Raw genomic sequence first — 24,810 nt, 5'->3', positions numbered from 1 at the left:
TCCTATTGATTTGAGGGAAGGCCTTGTTAACATGACTAAGATGAGCAAGATTTTTTGTTGCTGCTCTTCCGGGCTTATTCAAAATTTCTAAATCCTGATCTGAACCACAACATTATATTTTAGAAACAAAATAACATTCTATTAATAGGCCAGGCCATCCTTTCACTGTAGAAAGCAATCAAGTAACCAGACCATGCCCAGTGCCATTAGCAGGATTGTAATATGCCCGGAACGTACAGCTTATTCTTTCATAGCTTCATATTGCTGGGAGTGTTCTTTTCATCCAGAGAACCTTCCAAGGCCCATTTCCCCCACTACTTTTACATCATGTAATCCCACTTCTTTCCCCCTTTGTAAATTTAAGTCTCTGTTTTCCAGGAATTATGTCCTCCCTTCTCAAATCAATTGGATCATGGAGATGACCTTTTTGTTTTCACCTTCTTCTATAAAATATAATAAATCAAATACGTGCCAAAAGTAAACTAAGCTCAAATATTTACCAAAAGCAAATTCTTTAAATAGTGTAGTCTGTTTTAAATTTGCATTTCATCCTCTGTTGGTTATTTATACAAGCCATGCAAATCTTGATGCAGAGGTAATATCATGTAAATCACATAACTAACACAGGTGGATGTTTCTAGGAATGGTCTGTGAACAATCTTCAGATCAAAAATTACTCAAAGAATTTCACACATAGCTGTGAATAATTTGTACAGTCACAAATGCCAAAGTCTGTTCACAGGCAGTTTGTGAACAGAAAGAAAGGCCAAATGTATCAAATATGCACTGCAAGTTATTTAACTGTCTCTGTTAAACAATCACAAATGCATCTAGACTGAATTAAGACACCCTGCTACACTCAGATACTGTATTGCAGCCAAACTAGTCCTCTCTCAAATGCTCGAACAGTAGCAGCCGGTGTCACGTGCACGACACTGATTGTTTTTATTTGATTTTGCCGCAATAAAACCTGTGAAACCAGGGCCAAATGAAGGATGCTAAAGGAATCTAAAATCAGAGTTGTGTTGCAATTGCTCATTTATAATTGTCAGTGTTCAGGGTAACTGCAACTGTCTCCCTTTCTCCATGGCCCATCAAACGCACCCAACTCTTAGCCTTCTGGTTTCTCGACTGTCACCTCTCTTGGGCACAGACTCACATCTCTCCCCCTTCAGAGAGGGGTATTTCCAAGCCGCATCGCTCCCTGCCTACACTGTGATACCCTGTAGCAAATTTCACTTGGGGACCAGCAGACCTTGTGGGCAGGCTGCAGCTCATTCTCCTGGGGTCTTGGGATGGCCTTGCCAGGCAGTCTGAGGACGTGGCAGCAGAGTTACAATTCATTGTACCCCTGGTGCTCCCCAGGTTCTCTCAGTCAAATGAAGGAAAGGTAGGGGAACCTGAAAGCTCCATCTCCACTGGGCCCCATCCCAGGCCCCCAGGGGAAAGAGGTGAGGAGAGTCTCAGCCTTTGAAGTGATACTCCACACCAGCCTCCTCTGTTCTCTCTTCAGTTTGGGGTGTGGTCCCAGCACTCTGCTTCTCTCTTACTCACACAGTCTCAACCATTCAGGGCTTGTCTACACTTGCAGCTGTAGAGCACTTTGGGTTAAACCAGCCTTCGGAGAGCGCACTAGGGAAAGCGCTCCAGTCTGTCCACACTGAGAGCTGAAAGCGCACTGGCATGGCCACATTTGCAGCACTTGCACCTGCACTGGGAGTGGTGCATTATGGGCAGCTATCCCAGCATTCAAGTGGCTGCAATGTGCTTTTCAAATGGGGAGGGGGTGGGGTGGAGTGTGTTGTGTGTACGTGGGAGGAGAGAGAGTGGGTTTTGGGGTGCGGAGAGTGTGTCAGCATGCTGTCTTGTAAGTTCAGACCCCTCTCTTTCCCCTGCCTCTCACTCACTCAAAGCAAACATTAGCTGTTTGTTTTTTTACTCAGACCAGATAAACAGCCAGCACTCCGAAACGGAGCTTTGAAGGGGCCTCTTCTGCATTCCTCCTGAGTTCACAACAAAGACAAAAGACATTTCCGGAGGTCAATCAGGGTGCTGTAACGTAACTCCTCGTTTACACTGGAGCTGCAGAGTCTCACCCAATATGCAACAGCTGTTAATCCTCTCGTGGAGGTGGAGAACCAGGAGCGCTCCAGCCAAGTAGTTAGAGTGCTCTCCATGCCTTGCCAGTGTGGACAGGGAGTAAGGTAGAGAGCTCTAAGAGGCTTTATTGCGGTATAACATGCAAATATAGCCAAGCCCTCAGACAATCAGCTGGTGCTTCTGAGCTCACTTTCAGCATCCTGTTCCCCCTTGTTAGGGAAAAGATGGGGGAAGACAGGAGATCAGGCCTTACCCACCATCCAGACCCTTCCTCTGTAGGTGTCTCAGGCCCAGAAGCTACAGCCTGACTGCTTTCCTTCAGTCTCATCTCTCCCCCATCCTCTTCTGGACTATCAGAGTCCTCATTTTGGCAGGTCCTCCATTTGGAGCATGTTCTTCAGCTGCTGAGGGCCAGAGTCTTCTTGGCTCCATACTGTTTCTTCACTCCTTTAGACTTAGTGTTGGGTCTGTAAATGGTATCACATACACCCAAGCAAACCAGATGGTTTAGTGGCCAGCTTTGCTGTCTCTCCAGATGCCATGCAGGGCTGCCAACACTCCATTATTTTCTCCTCTCTCTACAACAAGATGGGGAGTTGCTGAGTGCTGCAATACCCCTGGCGTTCAGTAGGTGAGTACTGCTAATTATTATTAATAATAATAAACAACATCAGGAGAAGGGGTGGGGCAGGAGTGCTAAGAAAACAGTCCCATACTTTTTTAAAATTCAATGTTGGCAACCCTACTTTATTAAGCAAGCACATTTATTCTTCAGGTGAATACATTACTAATGGAAACATTAAAAAAACCTACACGGATACTATCCCCAACTCCAATCAGGGCTCTGGAAGGTGATAAGTCCTTCAAACCCTTCACGGGGCTTTTTTCTGTGGTTACAAGTTCATAACTGCTTAAGCTCAGAACAAGAACCACCATGAATAGTTCATTCTTTCCTTTATACAGCTTGGGCCTTTGATCCTGTCGTCATGTAACTGGCAATCAGCAAACAATGCTTCTCTCCTCAGGGCACAGCTTCAGAAGGTTGGGTCTTTGCACCACCAGAGAAGGGATTTTGCATTCCTCTCTCACCCAGGTACTTCCTAGGAAACCCACTTAACTTTTTTTTTTGTCCCAAAAGTTCATTCTTATCTGCCACATTGTTCAAAATAGTCCTTTGACACTCCTCCCTCTTCCCAGGATTTGCTTTGGTCTCGTCTCTTCCCTAGAGAAGGTACATACAATTCCACAATACATAAATTGTGCATTTGTAATACAACAGATCCCAAAGACAAACTTAATTCACTAAGTTTTTTCAAGGGATGGCAGGAAATTGCCATGTCTGTCACAATGACTTTGTTAGTTCTCAACCATGTATTTTTGCTGGATCTGCCCTCTGCAGGGCCTCGCATGTCAGGTCCCTGTTTTCTAATCATATCTTCACTTTCCGTGTTCAATATAAAGAGCTGAACAGAACACAATGGGCTTTTTCATTTTCCACTGGCCCCAGAGTCTCCTGCTCCTTGCAAAATGCAACACGCTGTGTCGGAGCAGGGATGGCTCATGCTGAGTGCTGAAAGAACATGGAAGTTCAGATTGGGATTTCAGGCTGCTGCCTCAGCAGCATCCAGCTGAAGATCTCCTGAAGCCCTAGAGGCTCATTAGAGGTCCTATGAAGGAAGAACTGGAAAGCTGGAGGCTTACACAGAGCCCCTTTCGGCACATATTAGCATTGGTGAGCGGGTGAATCCTGAGTCAGGGGGCTTTCCCAGTGCCTAAAGGTGAAGACTGAGCCTGCAATTAAGACACTAGACTGGGATTCAGGTGATGTGGATTCAAGTCCCAGCTCTGCCACAGATCTTAGGAAAGTCAGTTCCCTATGTGTGAAACAGGGATAAACACCACTTACTCCCACCCCATGTGTATGTGTTCTCTATATCGACTGTAAGCCCTTTGGAGCAGGGGTTGTCTTTTATTATGTGTTTGTACAATGCCAAGGGAGCCTCAACCTTGCTACTGTAACAATAAATATTAATGCTGAATGCTCCTGCTCTCTCCCTTGTAGTTTTCCTGTATTATTCTAGTCACCCCTTCCCTCCCTCTACACTGTGTTAATACTTACATAGCTCTGTGCATTTCATATGCAAGACCTTTATATACCCTCGAAAAATACCAATATTTATGTACAATTTATTATTTTATAAATGCATATCACATGGATTAGCACTGTGTTTAGCAATGGCTTCCTACACAGTTACATATATTACTGAACAACGACATATTGTCTAGTGTCAAGATTAATTTTCCCCCTTGTTTTCCCATTCTACACTTTTAAAGACAAAGGCTTAATCAAGTCACTCATCCAAACCACAATCATCCTAAACACATTTTCAATTAATAAAATGACCCACAACGCAGCCTAATGCACTGAGTGCTGACTAAAAGAACAAGGTTTAATTACCAACAGCCAGTTTGATTCAAGTCCACCAAGCGATTAAAAAAGAAAAAGATAGACTGCCCCATATTTCTGGTTTGCGAGGCGGTGAAGTGATTTTGTCCCTGCAGTAAAATCAGCTCCTTCAGTACCCAACAGGAAAATTATAAGGCCACCTTTCCCACCTACACTACAGAGATACTTCCCATTAATTTTTGTCCTAATGTAATTTAATATGATACTCTGAATCTAGAAACATTTCTGATGTATAAGTAATCCACTGGTAAGTGTGTGTTACAGGTCGCTCTTGGTATCTAATCCACAAAAGATGAAAGTCTGTTAGAGCCTTGACTAGAGAACCATGGTGCTTTATGCTTTTAGCTCTAGATGACCCCAGTTCAGCCAAGATGGTGGCCATCACACATTTGACTTCAGTTCCCTTACTGACTTGAAGACAGGTCAACACATGCAGACACAAATGTAGGATTCAGTGGAAGCAACTGAAGAAATATAGACTGGTTGCAAGTGAAGTGGAAATTGGAGTAAGCAATATTATCCTCATTAAGGCCCTCTGCCCTACATATCAACACAAGGAATTAAGGAGGCATAGTGTGAACTAACTGTATGGCCAGTCTCAAAATAACGGGTGAAGGTATCAAGGAAGAGCAGGCTTGCAGGACTGCAAAACCCCTTCTCACCCATGCAGATGGGCATTGGGTAGATAGACAGGAACAGAGAATAGCCTTGATTCCCCTCTCCCCCCCTCCACACACACAGTCCCAAGTTTGTTGGCCAGAACTGCTCAACTCCTTCCCTGCTGTGCTTTAACTGAGCTCCACCCCTTACTGAGGGGCTAGGAAAAAAGTGACAATATAGCCCTAATTTATTCACTATTCTGTAGAGGGTGCTTCTTTAATAACATGGGATGGAACAGCCTATCATTTAACAAGAAGGCTTGGATACTCACTACCTAGCAGGAATATTTCTGCACTCAAAAAGTGCATTTAAAAAGTTGATCTGCACTAGAAACTACCCATTTCTAGGAAGACAGCAAAATTTTCATCCCCTGTATCTCTTCAGAAAGTCATTCTAGAGTAGTTAGGAGTCAGTGCCTGTAAAAACAAGTAAAACACATGATTTTATTCTAGGCAGCGCCCCTGCTGCAAAAGATTGGCTGTACCAATGAGAGTTTCAGCCATTCCAAACCAAATACAGAATACTGTGACACACGCTTCCTAATTTAGGCATAGATTGTAGCATTTCTTTGTAAAAAGCTGATCCTAAAGGTGACATAGCTAGAAGGCAGAAAATAGAAATTCTATAAGTTTTCTCAACATTGACTCCCAGGAAAAACCCACACCCAACGGTAGAGAATAGTGTATGCTGTTTTCAGTTCCTTGTTGGGAGATATCACATAGATGAAAGGAAATGATTTAATGCAGATGGCCTTGACAGTGTCTCTGTTTAGTCACGATGTCTTTTGGATTGGTCAGGAGTTTTCCAGCAAGCAAAAATGACTGCCTTTATGCTTTACATCAGCAGAAAGCTTTGAGAGTATCAGAATATTATTCCCACACAAAGAGAAAACTATATTATTCTACAAAAAGAAAAGGAGTACTTGGGGCACCTTAGAGACTAAAATTTATTTGAGCATAGTCTCTAAGGTGCCACAAGTACTCCTTTTCTTTTTGGAAATACAGACTAACACGGCTGCTACTCTGAAACCTATTATTCTACAGAGACTCTACCTTCACATTTAGTGTTTATGATCCCAGTGAAGTCACTGAGAGTTTGGCATGGAGTTCAATGAGCATAGAATCAGGTTGATAATACCCCAAATGAGATAATTCAACTGCCTTACTTCATAAGTACGCTGATGAGCTTGAAAGAGAGCCTTTATGTTTTGATGTGGCCTTTTAAAATATTCAGAAATGTTGTGCTTCAAAAAAAAAAAGCCATTGGGACAATTTCTGTTGACAGTTACACCGGTGTAAATCAGAAGTTATTTTATTGAAGTCAGCAGAGTTTTGCAGGTGGAACCAAGAACAGAATTCAATTCCCTAGCCTTTTGGGTCGTGAGTATGTGCGGGATGGTGATGAGGGCTTTCTGGGCTGAAGTTGCATACAGAGGGGCCCAGAATCTCCCAGGGCAAGCTCAGAACAACACAGGATCAAGCCCTTGAAGCTCATTGTCAAGAATCAGGGTCTGCAGCAGAGACAGTCTCTGGGCAACCTAACAAGTCCAGCTAGCCAGTAGTAGGCTGACTGATTGGCTACACCACCTGATTGGTTGGAAGGATCAGCAGACTGGATCTTAAGGCCAGCAGCAGCAGTTCAGTGGCTGCGCAAAGCATGTGCCCATGGCTGCTTGTTCCCAAACCCTGCTCCTGCTTGGTCTCTCTCCAGGTAATCTGGTCCTGACCCTGGGCTCCAATTCTTGACCTCTGACTTTGGCTCTAGTCTGACTGTAGTTCTAACCCTGGGCTCCAACTCCTCGCTCCTAACTCTGACTCTCACCCCTGACTCTGGCCTCTAACTTCTGACTCCAGCTCTGACCCTGGGATCCGACTCCTGGCTACCAACTCCTGCTCCAACCACTAGGCCTGACAGCCCACATCCCAGGCACTGACACACATGTAAAAAAGGGTGGGCTGATCGTCCAAATAAAGGGATGGTGCAGTTTATTGCTGATAAAGTACTGCCACTGTGTCTCTTTCAGGTGATCTCATGGTAGATCTTTATGCAACATATTAGCCTTGAACAGTTTAAAAAATAATCAGAAATGAATAAATTTTCTACCAAGATGTTTACATGCTATCTCAAAGGCAGATTTGTGTTAGGAAAGTAAATAAATAAATTTTAAATTGCATGCAGACAATCACTACTTAATCTTTTGAAAAATTTATAAGTCCTCTCTCATTTGAAGGATATGCTTGTGCATGCCAGGCTTATCCATTTCAAAACATCAGGGACACATGCAAAATGCATGGTACTGCACTGATTCTTATTTGCAAAGTCCTTAAAGCCATGGAAAACCTTGCCATTTATATAGTGATATAAATAATTTGGTGATACAGTTCACAAAACAACAACAGACTAACTATTTCCATCTGTGAACACACAGGTCATGTCTGACTGAACACTCAAAAGTCTTCTTCATCAATAGCGCCTTGACACTAGCTGTAGAACTGGGTACTTGGCCACATAAAATATGCAATAGTTCTCTAGTGTGATTAGTGCCATTATTTAAAATGCATTTGTCTCTACAAAGTTAAACATTTAGCCCATTTTGATTGGTGATGCAAAGCATGACCCTTTTAAGTAGCAAGAACTATGGTATCATGCTGAGATCATAAAGTACAGTCCATGAGAAGGCAATACACTAAGTGCAAGAGCCATGTCTCATTTTAAAGGGATTATTTTCTAGCCCCTATCTGAAAAAGCTGCACGTACTAGATCTGTAATTCATTTCTCTCAGAACCACAAAAGTTTAAGTAATTCTAGAGACAGAAAAGAAATGAAAGACAAAATGTTTTAAAGATCTAAGAGATGCCAAATCGTTCAACAAAAATTGGACACCATAAAACCCAAGTGTACCTGCTGACTCACAGGCAGGTTAATACATTTCCACCTACAGGAGTCTGAACATTTGCTGATGAAATGATTTGTGTTGCCAAAAGCTGAATCCAGCCATTTCACTGTAGCTGGTCTCAAATAAAATATTTTAAACAAATCTATTGTCATCAATGAGTTTCTTGTTTGTTACTATGCAGCAAAGTGTGGCATTCTTGGAACTTCACGGTGACAGCAGGAATAGACCTCATTCTCCTGCTCCAACACCACATACTTTTGGCACTTGTGCTAAATGGAGATCTTGTTTAGCGCTGAGCGGTAGAGATCACACCTCTCACCATTTATGAATTCATTGAGTGGAGAGCCATAGAAGCTACGCATGCTATGCAGCTCGTTATTTAATGATAATAGAATATATTGAGGATTTTTGGTGGCGTCAAAAAAAAAAAAAAAAGACCAATGGCAATAACTGAGTCCTGACAAGGCAGGACTTTACAATGATCAGGTGTTCTTTTACTCCACTTGTACAGATTCACAGTATTCAGCTGCCTCGTGGTTGATAAAATGGGAGGGCAAATATCTAGATCAGTGATTCCCAAACTTATTCCGCCGCTTGTGCAGGGAAAGCCCCTGCTGGGCCGGGCCGGGCTGGTTTGTTTATCTGCCGCATCTGCAAGTTTGGCCAATCGCGGCTCCCAGTGGCCGCGGTTCACTGCTCCAGGCCAATGGGAGCAGCTGGAAGCGGCGCAGGCTGAGGGACAAGCATCCAGTAACTGAGGAATGTGATGCTTATTGTGATTTTTGAATTTTGATTCTGCCACTCTTATGATGAAAAGGACCTCGCTGTGACAAGTAGTCCCTCTTACGGCATAAGAATACGTGTAGATGAAGGTAGAGATGAATGTGAGTAATGGTGACAGAATCAGGTCATCACCAGATAAGTTTGCCAAGATCCAGAATGAACTCCCTGTCTTTGTGATAGCAGTATTCTCGGGTGAGGACAAATGCAGAGTATTCTTTGTTTGTGATGGTCACTGATGCTGGAGATGTTTGCTAAGATAGGTGCTATTGTATTAATTGTTCCTTTTGGCTGCTGAAACATGGCAGTGTTGGGGGTAATTATTAGACATGATTATCGATGCCTCCAAAAAGAGAAACTACTATACTCAAGAAATCATCTTCTGACATGAATAATTAGTCCAATTATTGCCCTGTTTCAAATCTCCATTATCTGGGGAAGTTTATGGAATAGACGGTGGTAAGACAATTCCAGCAACATCAAGAATCCTCAGGACTCTGTTCTCAGAAAATTTTACTTTGCGTCAGAGCATAATCGATGCTAGGAGATCATCAACTAAAATCTCATTTATGAACTACACAAGTGATTGTAGACTACAACAAGGACTGATGGGATCATTCTTGAATGGCTTGGCTCCTTTCTGTCTGAAAAGACCAAAAGGAAAGTAGTGGACAATTCATCATCTATTCCAAGGTGCTCTCTTGGGTTCTGCAGGGTTCCAGTCTGTCACTTCTCTTGTTCAGTCTCTTTACTGGGCTACCTAAAAATACGTTTCTGTAATGGATATTAAAGATTTCATGGCAGTTTTAATACTGAGTGGGGGGTCTCTGTGTCCTTTTCCAAAATCCCCACTATAAAAGCAACTACATTTCAGTGATGAAGTTATACATCACTTATACATTAATGTATACTAAACAGATCCACCTAAATACTTCATATTATGCAGATGTTTGTATGTAGATAGACACTAGCTACACTCTTATGGATATGCTTTAAGAATCTTAAAGGATGAAAGCTGCTTTATAAATATGACATTATTACGTATCTTAATGGACATCTTATCCTCTATGAACTCTTTTTACATTCTTGTAAATCACATTTAGCCTGTTGCTTTCCCTCCAACATCCCCCAGTTACTGGAATGAATTTTAAATTTAAGCTTTTCTCCCAATGAGTCCTCTGCATCTTCTCCACATCTCTGGAGCAGATTTCCTCACAATGTCATTATAAATCTTAGCAGCTCGACACATCATGCCAGATGTGCACTAAGACAGACAAGGTGTCAGAGATGGGGTTTAATTAGGCCACAACTTTTATTAAATTAACTCATCAAGGAACTCTCTCTCAGTCATTCATACAATGCAGACCACCATTCTGTAATCATTTCCACCTGGTGGGTGTCTGCCATCATCCCACCACCCCTCGTCTCCAACCCACTGCTGGGACCCCACCACTTGCCTCTTGTACAAGGGTTATGGGGCTGCAGAAAGGGTATGTGTATATATCCTTCCCTGGGTGCACAGGGGCCAATGGTTACCTGAGCCCCACTAACCTGCTCAGGTGCTACCCTCTCCCCACTCCCAAGACCCTCCTTGCAATCCCCAAAGGGGTGACCCTTAAAGGAGCTGTCATAAATATACACAGGGCAACTGTACTGAATTGCCTTACCTGTAAGGGGTTAATCAGTTCAATTACCATAGTTGGCACCTGACCAGAAGGACCAATGGGGAAAGAAGATACTTTCAAATCTGGGGGCGGTTGTCGGTGCTCTCTTTGTTTGTTCTCTCTCTGGACAGAGAGAGGGACAAGGCAGGAAAAACATCTCCTAAAAACATACCTGAAATGAGCATCTAAGATTACAAAAATTGTAAGTAAGGCAAGGAAATGCATTAGATTATCTTTTGTTTTAGCTTGTGAATTTTCTCTATGTTAAGAGGTAATTTTGTTCCTGTTTTGTAACTGGAAAGCAGAGTCAGAGGGGAATCCTCTGTTTTAAATCTTTTTATTTACCCTGTGAAGTTACCTTCCATCCTTATTTTGTAGGTGTGATTCTTTTACCTTTTTTTTTTTAAAAAAAAAAATTTTTAAGAACCTGATTAATTTTCAGTGTCCTAAAAACCAAGGGGTTTGGTCTGTGCTCAGATTGTAACCAATTGGTTAGTAGATTATTCTCAAGCCTCCCCAGGGATGAAGGGGTTTGGGGGAATATTTGGGGGAAATGAGGACTCCAAGTGGTCCTTTTTCCTGAATTTTTGTCTAAATCACTTTGTGGTGGCAGCAATACCGTCCAAGGACAAGGAAAGGATTTGTGCCTTGGGGAAGTTTTAACCTAATCTTGTAAAAAATAAGCTTAGGGGGTCTGTCATGCAGGTCCCAACATCTGTACCTCAGAGTGGGGAGGGAACCCTGACAGGAGCCGCTACGGATTTTCTTGACACTCCACAGAATGACAGCCCCCCTCTCCCTGAAGTGGCAAGGGGAGCTATTTATTATCCCAAACCATAAAGGGGAATTTCATCCCTGTGCAAAGAAGCAGCACAAGGCCTATGCTCCACTCCGATCCCAATACTGCCTCATGATAATGCTTCAGAGGGACATAAATGGAGCATGGGTATTTTCCAAGCCTTCTGTATGGGGATGAATTTTACTCCAACAATACAATCATTGAACAACCCTTGTTCCCACTGAAATAATGGAAGCTTTGTCAATCCAGTGGGCACAGGATTGGCCTACATGCATTTAAAAAAACCAAACAGAGCATTTGGTTACAGTGCAGGGATTTAATCTGGGCTTTTTCATTTCACCTGTAAAGAAACCACATGTCCACACTAACAGCACGACAAGCGGCTGCCTATGTTACAGTGAAATAGATACATAGACAACATCTATTCTTCTTGCAAAACACAAAATTCTATACTCAGGTCCTGGCTGGTGCATAAAGGGAATTGTGATTCTTAAATACTTTATTCTGGAATATGTTCTCTTGTAATTTTTCAGTCTACCCAGTTACTCTGTCACTGATCGTGGCTCTTTAAGAAATAAATACAAATAATTATTTATGATTTCACTTCAGCTTTAACACTTAAAACGTTCTGTGTTGACTGGATTCTGTTTGCTAATGACAAGCACAAAGTCCCTCTCCTAGGATAAGTACATCTCTAGTTCATATAAAATCAGAATGTAGATTATTCACCTAGGAAAGCACAGAACATGCAGTGCAGCCAACAGCTTATAATTTCAAAGTGAATTATTCATGTTTCCAGTCGATAAGACCATTTTTCTCTCCTTAAATAACTGACTATTTCTCATTTACATGCTGAAGTTGTGCATCGAGGGGAAAGGGAGCAAAGTTAGCTAACAAGATTGGCACCAACTCCGTTGGTGCTCCAGGGCTGGAGCACCCACGGGAAAAAAAAAATCGTGGTCGCTCAGCACCCACCAGCCACAGCTGTTTGGTGGCTGCCACCAATCAGCTGTTTGGCGGCTGGGGGAGGTGCTTGAGGACGGGCAGAAAGCAGGGAGTGGTGGGCGGATGGGACCTTGGGGGAGGTGTTGGAGCAGGGTGGGAAGAGGCAGCGAGAGAGGGTGGGGCCTCAGGGGAGGGGCAGAGTGAGAGCGGGGCCTTGGGGCAGAGCAGGGGTGGAGCAACCCCAGGGGCAAAAGAAAAACTCGGTGCTTATGGCTAACAACATTTGATCTAAGCATTTACACATACAATGAGAGATGTTACTAGAAATACTTTGCTCAAAGATGGAATGTAAGCTAATCAGAATCATCAGTGGATCATGTTCTTTACTCTGCCATTCAATACAAAAGGCAATTGCTTCTATAGCAACTGCCACATCTCTTGGCACCATGATAATTCTTCAATCAATGGTACATTGTTAGGGCAGATTCCAGAACCAATGGATGTGAAATCTGGATTTGTTCAGCAGCAGAAATCTGCAGGGGAAATGCACTCAAGTGCTGAAGATCTACACCTGGCTATCAGCACCAGTGAGAGCTGATGCAGTGATGTAGCTGAGTGGATGGGGAACTCAGGGATGGGGTGTACACAGTGGAGTCTCTTTACTTCAGGTACACTGCTAAGAGAATGTCTCTGTCAGCCATGAACGGCTTGCCAGGCGGGGGACTGTGAGCCAGGAGAGAAGCTCTCAGAACCACACTTACATGGATCTAATAGTTCAAACTCCTGCATAGAAGGTCTGATCCAAACCTGACTGAAGTTCACTGGACTTTGAATCAGTCTCAGGGAGCAGAGGACCCATGTTTGGCTGGGGTTTTGGGTGCATAATGGTTTGAGTGGCTAAGGAGGATTTAGAGAGAGCTCTATGTTGTATAATGATTTCACAACACAGAGAGCCGCAATGGGGATTTTAATAAATGTACACATAGAAATAATTGGAACACGTTATTGACTCACCCACTGATGGCAATGAGGTATTGCATTCATGGACCTAAAGTAAAATGTGATTATGTAGTTATAGGGATTTTGAAGGTTATCTCAACTAAAAATGATTTTCACTTAAATCATTCAATGGGTGGCCATAAAAAGGAGAAAAGCTATTTAACAAAATACTATCCATATACCAACACCTATGGCTTCATGTGGATGAAGTTTAAAGCCTGCAAACAAATCTCATACAGATTCGTACATTAGTGGAATAATATGACAAACATTTTGTTTCAGCAAGTACAGAAATGTCATATTTCATCTAATCTTGGTGTTTGTATCTAAACTTTACAGTATAATAGAAACAAAGATTTTTGTGTTACGGATTTAAAACAAACTACGTGTTTTTGAAAACCTAATGGACCCTTTTTATGTTGTAATATGAAATATCTCAAAGTTTTCTGAAAAGAAGCAATTTTCTATATCAGATCTTTTTGATCAGCATAAGAACTCATAAGTATATTATCAATATTAATGGAGCACTGTGACTTTAGGAATAGTTTTGTAGTCTCTTGAAATGATATGTAAAATAAAGCATTGGACGCACTCCTCTTTGAAGCAACTGCTGCTTGTAAAATCTAATAAGATGAAAATCAGCAAACCTATTTGTCAATTTCTCATATGAGAGTCCAGTTCATACACTTGTAGGGTCGTTTTCAGCCCATTTGGAATTTTCCTCCAAACTGATATGTTGAAAAAATCCTAATTTTCCTTGATAGGACCAATTACTGGTTATAGCATAGTGGCTGGTACTTTATGATGTTTTCAAATAACCTACAGTAGTTGTACTGCAAAATGACTCAATTTACGTATTCACTTTTCTCCCTATGATTTTTTTCTTCTATTATAGAATCATGATTTATAACAAGAATATTGATCCTTTTTCATCAGTGCTAAGATAGACAGTCACTACGGTCTAGGGCAGGGCAGGGCAGGGCAAACTTTGTGGCTCGAGGGCCACATCATGGTGCGAAACTGTATGTAGGGCCGAGTAGGGAAGGCTGTGGCTCCCCAAACAGCCTGGACCCCGCCCCCTCCCACTTCCCCACCCCCTGACGGCCCCCCTCAGAACCTCCAACCCCCTCTGCTCCTTGTCCCCTGACCTCCCCCTCACAGGATCCCCCACCCTAAACCACCGCCCCCCTGGGACCACCCCCCCATCCAACCTCCCCTGCTCCCTGTCCCCAACTTCCCCCGCGCCCCCTATCCACACCCCCACCCCCTGAAAGGCCCCCCGGGACTTCCATGCCCTATCCAATGCCCGTTCCCCATCCCCTGACCACACACCCACCCCCCCCCCCCCCAAGAACCTCTGCCCCATCCAACCGCCACCTCCCAGGATCCCCTTACCATGCCACTCAGAGCAGCAGGAGCTCGCAGCCCCACTGTGCAGTGACGGAACTGCAGGGGAGGGGGGACAGCAGGGGAGGGGCCAGGGACTAGCCTCCCCGGCCAGGAGCTCAAGGACCAGGCAGGACGGTCCTGTGGGTCGTCTGTGGCCCGTAGTTTGCCCACCTCTGCTCTAGGGCCTCAGCATTTCTCCTCTGCTATAAACAAAATTTTGCAGCCTTTTGGTATTACACTGGCAGAGCAGACAGTGAAATCCAAAAAAACATGCTGCAATTTGAACCTATGGCACGATGATGCCAATCACAGAAGGGGGGGGGGGGGCGGGAGGGAACTTGAGATGTCATCTAGCCCAGTTCCCTGTGCTGAGGTAGGACCAAGCAAACCTTGACCATCCCTCACAGGTGTTTGTCTAACATGTTCTTAAAAAACCTCCAAATTATGGGGATTTTACAACTTCCCTTGGGAGTCTATTCCAGAGTTTAACTACCCATTGAGTTAGAAAGCTTTTCCTAACTGCTCATCTAAATCTCCCTTGCTGCAGATTAAGCCCATTACTTCTTGTTCCACCATCACTGGACATGGAGAACAACTGGTCACCATCTTTATAACAGCCCTTAACACTTTTGAAAATTGCTGTCTGGTCCCCCCTCAGTCGTATTTTCTCAAGACTACAATGTGCCGACTTTTTAACCTTTCCTCATAAAAGATTTAGAAAACCTGATTTATCATTTTCGTTGCTCTCCTCTGGACTTCCTCAAATTTTCCACAGCTTTTCTGAAGGTTGGGGCCCAGAACTGAACACAGTACTCCAGCTGAGACCTCACCAATGCTGGGTGGAGCAGGAGAATTACCTCCCATGTTGTACCTATGACACTCCTATTAATACACCCTATAATTATATTAGCCTCTTTTTTCACAACTGAAACACATTGTTGACTCATTCAGTCTGTGACCCATTACTGTCAGAATCGCTGGCTGAGACAGGAGCAGATGCAGGCTGGAGCAAGGACTGGCTAGAGTGGCAGAAGGCAGGGGCTAGAGTTGAAGCAGGCAGGGGCTAGAGTTGAAGCAGGAACAAGGCCCAGCTAGAGCAGAAGTACAAGCAGGAGCAAGGGCTGGCTGGAACTGAAGTACAGGCAGTGTGTCAGAACTACCAGACAATGAGAACATTCCCAGCCAGGTAGTGATGGTGAGCAGACCGGAAAAACTTCTCCCCTTAGGAGTCTATACATTTGCCTTGGGATCACATGAGCGGGCTCTGGCCTGAGGATTGGCTAAACCCTGGTTGAACGGCATGGGGCCTATCACAAGACCTGCAGGTAATTGCTGTGGATGACACATCATACTCTCTGGCTCAGGGATGACTCATCAGGCTTGGGCAGGCTCAGAGGTAACTCATGGATGAGTCATCTCAACTATAACTTCTAGATCTTTTTCAGCAGTATTACTGCCTACCCAACTATTCCCCACTTTGTACTTTGTCTCATTTTTCTTCCTAAGTGCCGTACTTTGCACTTGTCCAGTGAATTTCATCTTGGTGATTTCAGACCAAAATATAGCACACTTTCATAATACCACCTAGTTCTGATATAGTACTGTCATAAATATAAAAGAGAAGGCTAACCACTTTAAATCCCTCCTGGCCAGAGGAAAAAACCCTTTCACCTGTAAAGGGTTAAGAAGCTAAAGATAACCTCACTGGCACCTGACCAAAATGACCAATAAGGAGACAAGATACTTTCAAAGCCGGAGGGGGGAGGGGGAATAAAGGGTTCTCTGTGTTGCTTTTGCTGGGACCAGAGCAGGAATGCAGCTCAGAACTCCTGTAAAAAGTCAGTAAGCAATCTAGTTAGATATGCGTTAGATTCTGTTTTGTTTAAATGGCTGATAAAATAAGTTGTGCTGAATGGAATGTATATTCCTGTTTTTGTGTCTTTTTGCAACTTAAGGTTTAGCCTAGAGGGATTCTCTATGTTTTGAATCTGATTATCCTGTAAGGTATTTACCATCCTGATTTTACAGAGGTGATTCTTTTACTTTTTCTTTAATTAAAATTCTTCTTTTAAGAACCTGACTACTTTTTCCTTGTTCTTAAGATCCAAGGGTTTGGGTCTGTGTTCACCTATGCAAATTGGTGAGGATTTTTATCAAGCCTTCCCCAGGAAAGGGGATGTAGGGCTTGGGGGGATTTTGGGGGGAAAGACGTTTCCAAGTGGGCTCTTTCCCAGTTATATTTTGTTAGATGCTTGGTGATAGCAGCAATAAAGTCCAGGAACAAAAAGGTAAAATAGTTTGTACCTTGGAGAAGTTTTAACCTAAGCTGGTAGAAATAAGCTTAGGGGGTTTTTCATGCAGGTCCCCACATCTGTACCCTAGAGTTCAGAGTGGGGAAGGAACCTTGACAAGTACCTTTCAACCATAGGTCTCAATGTGCTTTACAAAGGGCTAAGAATCACTATTCTCATTCTATGGAGGCACAGGATGGTGAAGTAACTTGCCACAGGACAAGTGCCAACAGCTGAGCCAGGAACAGAACCTAGCTCTCCTGAGTCTCAGTCTACTCTCCTCAACATTATATGTAACAAGCATATATTACCATAATGTTGAAAACCAAAACTTTAAAATAGGGAAACTGCAGGCGGTGTAGAATACCGCAGGGGTAGTCAGTTAAAGTGAATGGTACAGGGCAGCTTGACTGCAACAAGTTCATTCCCTGCTTTCTGAGCTACTAACAGAAGCTATTTTAAGTTCTGCTCCTACATTTCATGGTGTCCAAGGGTGCGCTCCTCCCTCTTATCTCTTCTTTTCTTTTCCCATCTGGTGCCTGAAAAGAGTCCTGAGGGGTTGACAGTTTCTGTTTAATCATTTCATCCTTGTGTATGGGAGAATCCTGGGCACCATGTGGTACAGCTACTCCTTGGCTAGAATTTGTGACTATCCGCCTGTCCCTTATCTGCTTTGGAACCCGGCTCTGGGTATCTTGCTTTTATTTTTTCAGTGTTTGTGTTTCTGCAAAGAAAATTTCTAAGTAATTCCTTTTGCTGTGAAAAGGGGCAGAGTTTGTCAACACACAGAAAAGTGCATTGCCCCCCCCGCCCAAAAAAAGAAGAATTTTTCCCTGTGGGGAAAGGAGGTGGAATGGGGGTGGGAAGGGGGCAGGGGCAGGTCGAGCACCCACTGGGCAGAGGGGAAGTCGGTGCCTATGCATGCTATGACACTTTTGTATTTCTAGGGTTGATTTTCTAAGCAAGTAGTTTTTAAGTGAGGTGAAACTTAGGGGTATGCAAGACAAATCAGACTACTGAAAGGGGTACAGTAGTTTGGAAAGGTTGAAAGCCACTGCTGTAGAACACCCTAAAACAGACAGAAACCAATGTCACTAGTCATAGTTATAGGGGAGGTGCTAACAACAGGACTTAGAATGGAATCTGGTTACAACCTTAACAATGAAGGGATTCCCGTCCCTCCATAATACACAAATATATGTATGTATTACACAGACACACAACCTCTGAAGTAAGTTTCAGAGGAAACTTGATCTGAAAAATCAAACTACAATTTTTGCTTCTTCCACCTCTTCTAGTCAATAAAAAGTCTAATCAGCATCTAATTGGCTATCTTCTTGATTATGCTGGAGGCAGAGTAGCATCCATCCTGCTAAAATGAATCCGTTGCCTCTGGAGAGCTAACAAAAGTAAAAATGTTTTCCGACAGGAAAATAAGCAGATATGTCTCAAAGACACAACAAGCAGAACCGCTAAGAAAGAAGGCAATATCTTTATAATCACTGGTGATGTTTTAGCTATGAATTGAATCACTTAATTAAATCACTCATTAATTGAATCACTTAGGACCTGATTCATCTCCCACTGAAGTCAGGTGGAGTCTTTCCACAGGCTTCAATGGGAGTTAGATCACTAGAATCCAAAAACTTATTTAGAGGACAACTCTGGAGAATATATCTTCCCAGTAGCCATCTCAACTCTGACTGGGAGCAATCACCCTTTCTAAAGGTTTATCGTTTACTTAGTCTCTCTTCAGGCTCACAGCTAATGTTACCTAGACTGCCAGTCACTGTATTAGTCAATTATTGTCAGTCATTTCTAAACATGTTGAGATTCTGTAATTAGAACCATTAACAATGGGATTTCACAGATGTAGATTACAAGCTTTCAAAAGAGAAACTGCAGACACAGGCAGTGGGGAAATATTTAATAACTACTTATCCTCTAATTAAACAAGGTACGGAACTCTAAGTACTGCATGCTAAGCACTGCTCTAGCATATGCTTATCGTAACCCTACAGAATTATACTAAAATGCTAAAGTTCCAATCAGAGCTATTCTTAGCCAAGATTCATCTCTCACGCAGATGGAGCAGTTTTGCTGTTTCCATGCTGACACATTGAGATTGTAGCACGAAGGTTTAAGTTCAAATTTATCATAAAATCACTTCAGATAGGACAATGTAATCTTCAAATTCTACTTGAATTTGACACACAGAAAGACAAAACAGACTATGTTGGACTTAATATAGGCAAATAATAACTGAACTGTTTGCTAAAAAAATACAATCCTCCTTAGAAAGATTTGGATTAATCCATCAGCTCTGGGACTGATTCTCTGACATCACTGGGGAATGCTCAGTGAACACAAGATGGAAGGCTGGAAAGATTCTCTCCACTGTCACCAAATCCTGATAAAAGAAAAAAAGGACTTGTGGCACCTTAGAGACTAACACATTTATTTGAGCATAAGCTTTCGTGAGCTACAGCTCACTTCATTGGATGCATACAGTGGAAAATACAGTGGAGAGATTTTATATACACAGAGAACATGAAACAATGGGTGTTACCATACACACTGTAACAAGAGTGATCAGGTAAGTCCCCCCGCTCTCCTGCTGGTAATAGCTCACCTTACCTGATCACTCTTGTTACAGTGTGTATGGTAACACCCATTGTTTCATGTTCTCTGTGTATATAAAATCTCTCCACTGTATTTTCCACTGCATGCATCCGATGAAGTGAGCTGCAGCTCATGTTCAGATAAATTTGTTAATCTCTAAGGTGCCACAAGTACTCCTGTTCTTTTTGCGGATACAGACTAACACGGCTGCTACTCTGAAACAAATCCTGATGTTGCTCTACACCAGGATAGTTTCCCAAGACAAGGTTAAGCAGCCACAAGTTGCCAATGCCCTTACTACAGGCGAGGATTATCATTTTGAATGGGGACGCTGGTCACAGCCCTTTCTCCCAGTCATGTCCCCTATACCAGCAGCTGTAAAAAGGTTGATGGCTGCAGGTGTAGGAGACACTACAGGTAACTACACCCTCTGAGGATCCACCTGTGTTGGGGAGATCAGCCAACAGTTGGATCTGCAGATTTAGGTTGGTTTTCTTCCACTAGAGCAGCAAAAAGTGGCCAGAACAGAGCCCAGGACCAGGGCCAGAGTTCATATCAAACGTTATTTATGAATAAAGTGAAGTTGATGGCTTTTAAACCTGTCCTGAGCATTAATCAGTACACTTGGGAGTCTGAAGAAGAGAATCTCACCACCTGAATAGCAGTTGAGGACCAATGTGCATTGATAGATATAGTTAAGTGCACGGCACAAACATGCATATAGATACCCCATGCCAACAGTCTGTTTTTCTTCTCAGAGAAATCTCCCGTTTCTCACAAAAATAGTGGTTCAGATCCTGAGGTCATACCTTTCACAGGAAACCTGCTATTGAAGACAATGGAAGGGCTGCCTCATTCAGGAAGACTGAATAAAAATTGAGTAAGAACTTCAGGATGTGGCTCATAAAGAACAAGACTTTCACACAGGGACTGGGCCCCAAAGATTGGCTCCAGATCTATCAGCAGCATTCAGGGCTGTTTGGATCTGCGCCCATCCCTCGTCTCACAATTAGAGCTGACTAAAGGGCACAATACCATTTCACGGCAAACTTCCAGGTTTCAACGTTTGTTTTTTGTTCCACACTGGAACAAAATGTTTTGAACACTTTCACAAAAATGGAAGAGTGAGTGTGTGTTATAGCCTGTTCTGTGATGCTGGAGACTCAGATTCAAGCCCCTGCTTCAGACCAGAGAGTTTTCCTCCAAAAATCACGCTGAATAAGGTAGAGCAAGAACTTGAACCAGGGTTTCTCTGATTCCATGCCAGTGCCCTAACTAGCCAGCTATAGCATGTGAGAGAGTCCCTCTTGCTCTTGAGGTGACTTATGGTACATCTACATGGCAAGGAGACGCTCACAGCAGTGAGTCTCAGAGCCTGGGTCTACAGATTCAGGCTGCAGGGCTCGTGGTTGGGCTTGGGCCAGAGCTCAGGCTCTAAAGCCTGAGCCCAAATGTGTACAACAGCTATTTTTAGAATTGTAGTGCAAGCCTGAGTCTGTAGACCCAGGCTGCAAGACTCAGCACCACAGGTTTCTGCTGGCCTTGTAGACATCTCCTTAGTTGAAACGGAAAGGCTGACAAAATTTCCTTTAGTTGAAAATGTTCTAACCACCCCTACTCATGCTATAATAACTTTCTGATGCCATTTGTTTTCCCCGGCAATCTATATTCACATTCAATACAACTTAAAATGCAAATCAAAACCTTTCCCTCGGCCATTGACTTTTAAAAGTTTGTTCAGCCTTTGTTAGCCCTACAGCTAACCCATTTTTTTTAAAAAAATGGAAGATTTAAGTTAAACTACTATAGCTATTGTCGGAAATATAATGAAAGTGCTCCCAGCCAAAAGTCTAAATACTGAAATAAGACGCTGGATCAGTCACTCTTTATAACCCTCCTCATTATGGCTTCTTTGAGTTCCTTTAAATTATAGGTCTGTAAAGGTACCGGGCTTAATTATCTTGTAAGTCACTGTCATGCCTGCCTACTTGCTGAATGCCATGGCACAGAAACGAAGGTTACATCAGTTTTTCTTTTGTTATTTTGTTGCATATGAAGTAAACATTTCAATCAATTCCCCCGCCCTCCACCCCATCATTTTAGGATTATGTTGAAATTGTATGTGAAAAAGGAAGGAGACACTATTCTATGGACAAAGTGGAACAAAAATCATTGGCATGTAAAGAAGAGACAGCAAAATGTGGGGTAATAATTGGTACAGGCATTGATGTACACTAGGACATAGGAGACCCATATTAAAAAATTTAAGAGCCGTAAGCTGGAATTCATTCCCATGTCACTCTTAGATTTCTAATGAACGTTAAGGATTTGTAGGACCTAAATTACATGTTTACAGTAAGTCTTCTCAGATCCTCAGTAAGGGCCACACCATGGCTGTCTAGCCCCATTGGTTTGCACCAGTAAGGTTATTAGGGTTCGGCCTCTTATGAGCTACCCTCAGCAAAGCTGATCTGTGTCCTTGCAGAAGGGCTGTTTTGTATGAATGGTTCTTTTGTTAATATCTGGCCTTCATTGGCATTATCAATTCTCTGTTGGTGCCTAGGAAATATGTAGTGACTCAATATCATACAACAGCCCTAATTTCAAGAGTTCAGAATATTAAAATAATACTTGGACTATGGGTCAATTAACGGCTATTAGTCAGGGTGGTCAGGCACGTAACGTCATGATCTGAGTGTCCCTAGCCTTTGTTTTTCAGAGGCTAGAAGTGGAGGACAGGGGATGGATCACTCGATTGCCTGTTCTGTTCATTCCCTCTGAGGCACCTGGCACTGGCCACTGTCAGAAGACAGGATCCTGGGCTAGATGGACCACTGGTCTGGCCCAGTATGGCTGTTCTTATGTCTGATGACATCTCTCTTTTAAGGAGGTAAAGCTGTCTAGTGTTTAATATGTTAGTTACATTGAAACGGCAACCCTCCTTGACATTCTCTTGTGAACTTTGGTCTTTTATTACCTTTAAAGAGCCATGATTGTCTTTCCCTCCGACAACTACAACTTCTGCCATATCTTCAGCCTGGGCAGACCGGGCATGGATGAACAAAGCTCTGCCAGCTTCAGTTATATTTTTCAGTGCAACTAAAGATCCATTGGGTTCCACCTTAAAGTCTGGGTTAGAAACTTCAAAGTTCAACTTGTCATTCCCCTTGCAGTCATCAAACACCACTGGGAAAGAAGAAGAAACAAGAGTGTAAGTATTGGTCTGCACACAAACTTCAAACATTTATACATGATTTGCTTCTCCACAGATATCATACACAACTAGTTCCAAACTATGGAGCACATTTTCAAAGTGGTCTCCAGTCAAGCTCTCTGTTTGCATGACCATCACTTTGTGGACAAGCTTGTGTGTGTGCAGTTTTGGAGGGATGCAAGATTTGACCAGGAAAATTGGTTAGCTAAGACATGAACTAATAATTTCAGTCATGGACATTTTGTGACTACTCAAATCAAGATCACACAAACAGCAAATACATACCTAATTGCATATACTAGGTAGTATCTACAGAATACTTAGTATGGAGTTGTTTATGTAATTGGACCTCTAGAGTCTTTAAGGCTAACCAAACAGTTAAAGGTAACCAGTATGTTGCCTTCATGACTGGAATTGGTTGTTTTTAACCTGTGTACATATTCTATTGTAAAAATGTTATATGATAGAAAAGTGTGACAGAAAGCATACTACAGTTTGAAAGTCACTATTAAGATATCTGGCAAAATGTATGAATTCCACATTAAAACTAACCCTCCTTATTGTTTAAAGTTGTAAATAGAAGATAGACAGCCAACTTCCACTGATTCGTCAATGGGAAGTGAGCACCTACCTGCTTCTTATGTTTTTAAAAATCTTCCCCATAATTGTAACAGTGTGAAATGTAATTCAAAATCCTGTAATTGTGAGTAGTATGGACTTTGTGTTTGCAGGATGTTTATCTTATTTATTAATTTGAGATCCTTTTATAAAGGGCTGATGATCTATGAAGGTGACTATTTTAGGTGATATAGAATTAAGCGAGTAAGGTAGTTCTATTAGCCACCATTTAAAAACACAGCTATCACCCAAATACAGGATCCCAGTTACCATTGTGTGGGCACCGTATTTAACAGCAACCATCAACGGAGCAATATAGTTCTTTGTGTTTGTCAGACTTCCACCATTAATAAAACTATGGGGCAGATCCTCATCCTGGTCAAAATTGCCATAGTGCCATTGATCCTCAGCCCTAGTATAAATGGTCATAGATCCATTCAGAGCACACCAGCTGGGGATCTGCCCCTATATATCCATAGATAGAAAGTGTTTATGCTACCAAGAAACTGTTTTAAGCCTTGTGAAGGTAGACAGTGTTGCTCAGATATACATGTTCTGCATACTTGCTATTGCTCTGCATCTTCAGGACTTTACTTTAATATACTATCGTCTTTACCAACAATTCATTACAACACAATTCTTCTTTAAAGAGATCTCTAAAAAAAACATACAAAAGGGAAACAAGAGATTGATGGTAATTAAGAAAGATACTGTGATGAATTACATTAATTTCAAGTGCACAATCAGCAAGCTACTGCAAGTTGATAAGTTATGGGGTGATACAAGTATCTATCCCCATTTCTTTTATCTTTCTTATTTCACAATACAGTGAAAATGTATGCTAGATGTTATAGGTTACATTTGGTAAATGACAGGTTTCAGAGTAACAGCCGTGTTAGTCTGTATTCGCAAAAAGAAAAGGAGGACTTGTGGCACCTTAGAGACTAACCAATTTATTTGAGCATGAGCTTTCGTGAGCTACAGCTCACTTCATCGGATGCATACTGTGGAAACTGCAGAAGACATTATATATGCACAGTGACCATGAAACAATACCTCCTTCCACCCCACTCTCCTGCTGGTAATAGCTTATCTAAAGTGATCATCAAGTTGGGCCATTTCCAGCACAAATCCAGATTTTCTCACCCTCCGCCCCCCCCCCCCAAACTCACTCTCCTGCTGGTAATAGCCCATCCAAAGTGACCACGCTCTTTAAAATGTGTATGATAATCAAGGTGGGCCATTTCCAGCACAAATCCAGGTTCTCACCCCCCCACACACCCCCCTCCAAAAACCACACACACAAACTCACTCTCCTGCTGGTAATAGCTCATCCAAAGCGACCACTCACTACGGAGCTATTACC

At 42.6% G+C, this 24,810-nt stretch overlaps 1 protein-coding gene across 1 annotated transcript in view; it reads right to left on the bottom strand.

Moving 5' to 3' along the window:
• The window catches only part of CDH13 (cadherin 13), a 620,546-nt gene that overhangs the window by 483,587 nt on the left and 112,149 nt on the right, over positions 1–24,810 (bottom strand). The window contains exon 3 of the mRNA XM_077831429.1: positions 22,590–22,798. Coding sequence (XP_077687555.1) covers positions 22,590–22,798 — 209 coding nt within the window. The remainder of the gene's footprint in view (positions 1–22,589; positions 22,799–24,810) is intronic.

This window comes from Eretmochelys imbricata, chromosome 12 (genome assembly GCF_965152235.1).
Source record: "Eretmochelys imbricata isolate rEreImb1 chromosome 12, rEreImb1.hap1, whole genome shotgun sequence".
Classification (NCBI taxonomy): domain Eukaryota; kingdom Metazoa; phylum Chordata; order Testudines; family Cheloniidae; genus Eretmochelys; species Eretmochelys imbricata.
Note: the sequence above shows the minus strand (reverse complement) of the source record. Positions and strands in the feature narration are given on the sequence as shown.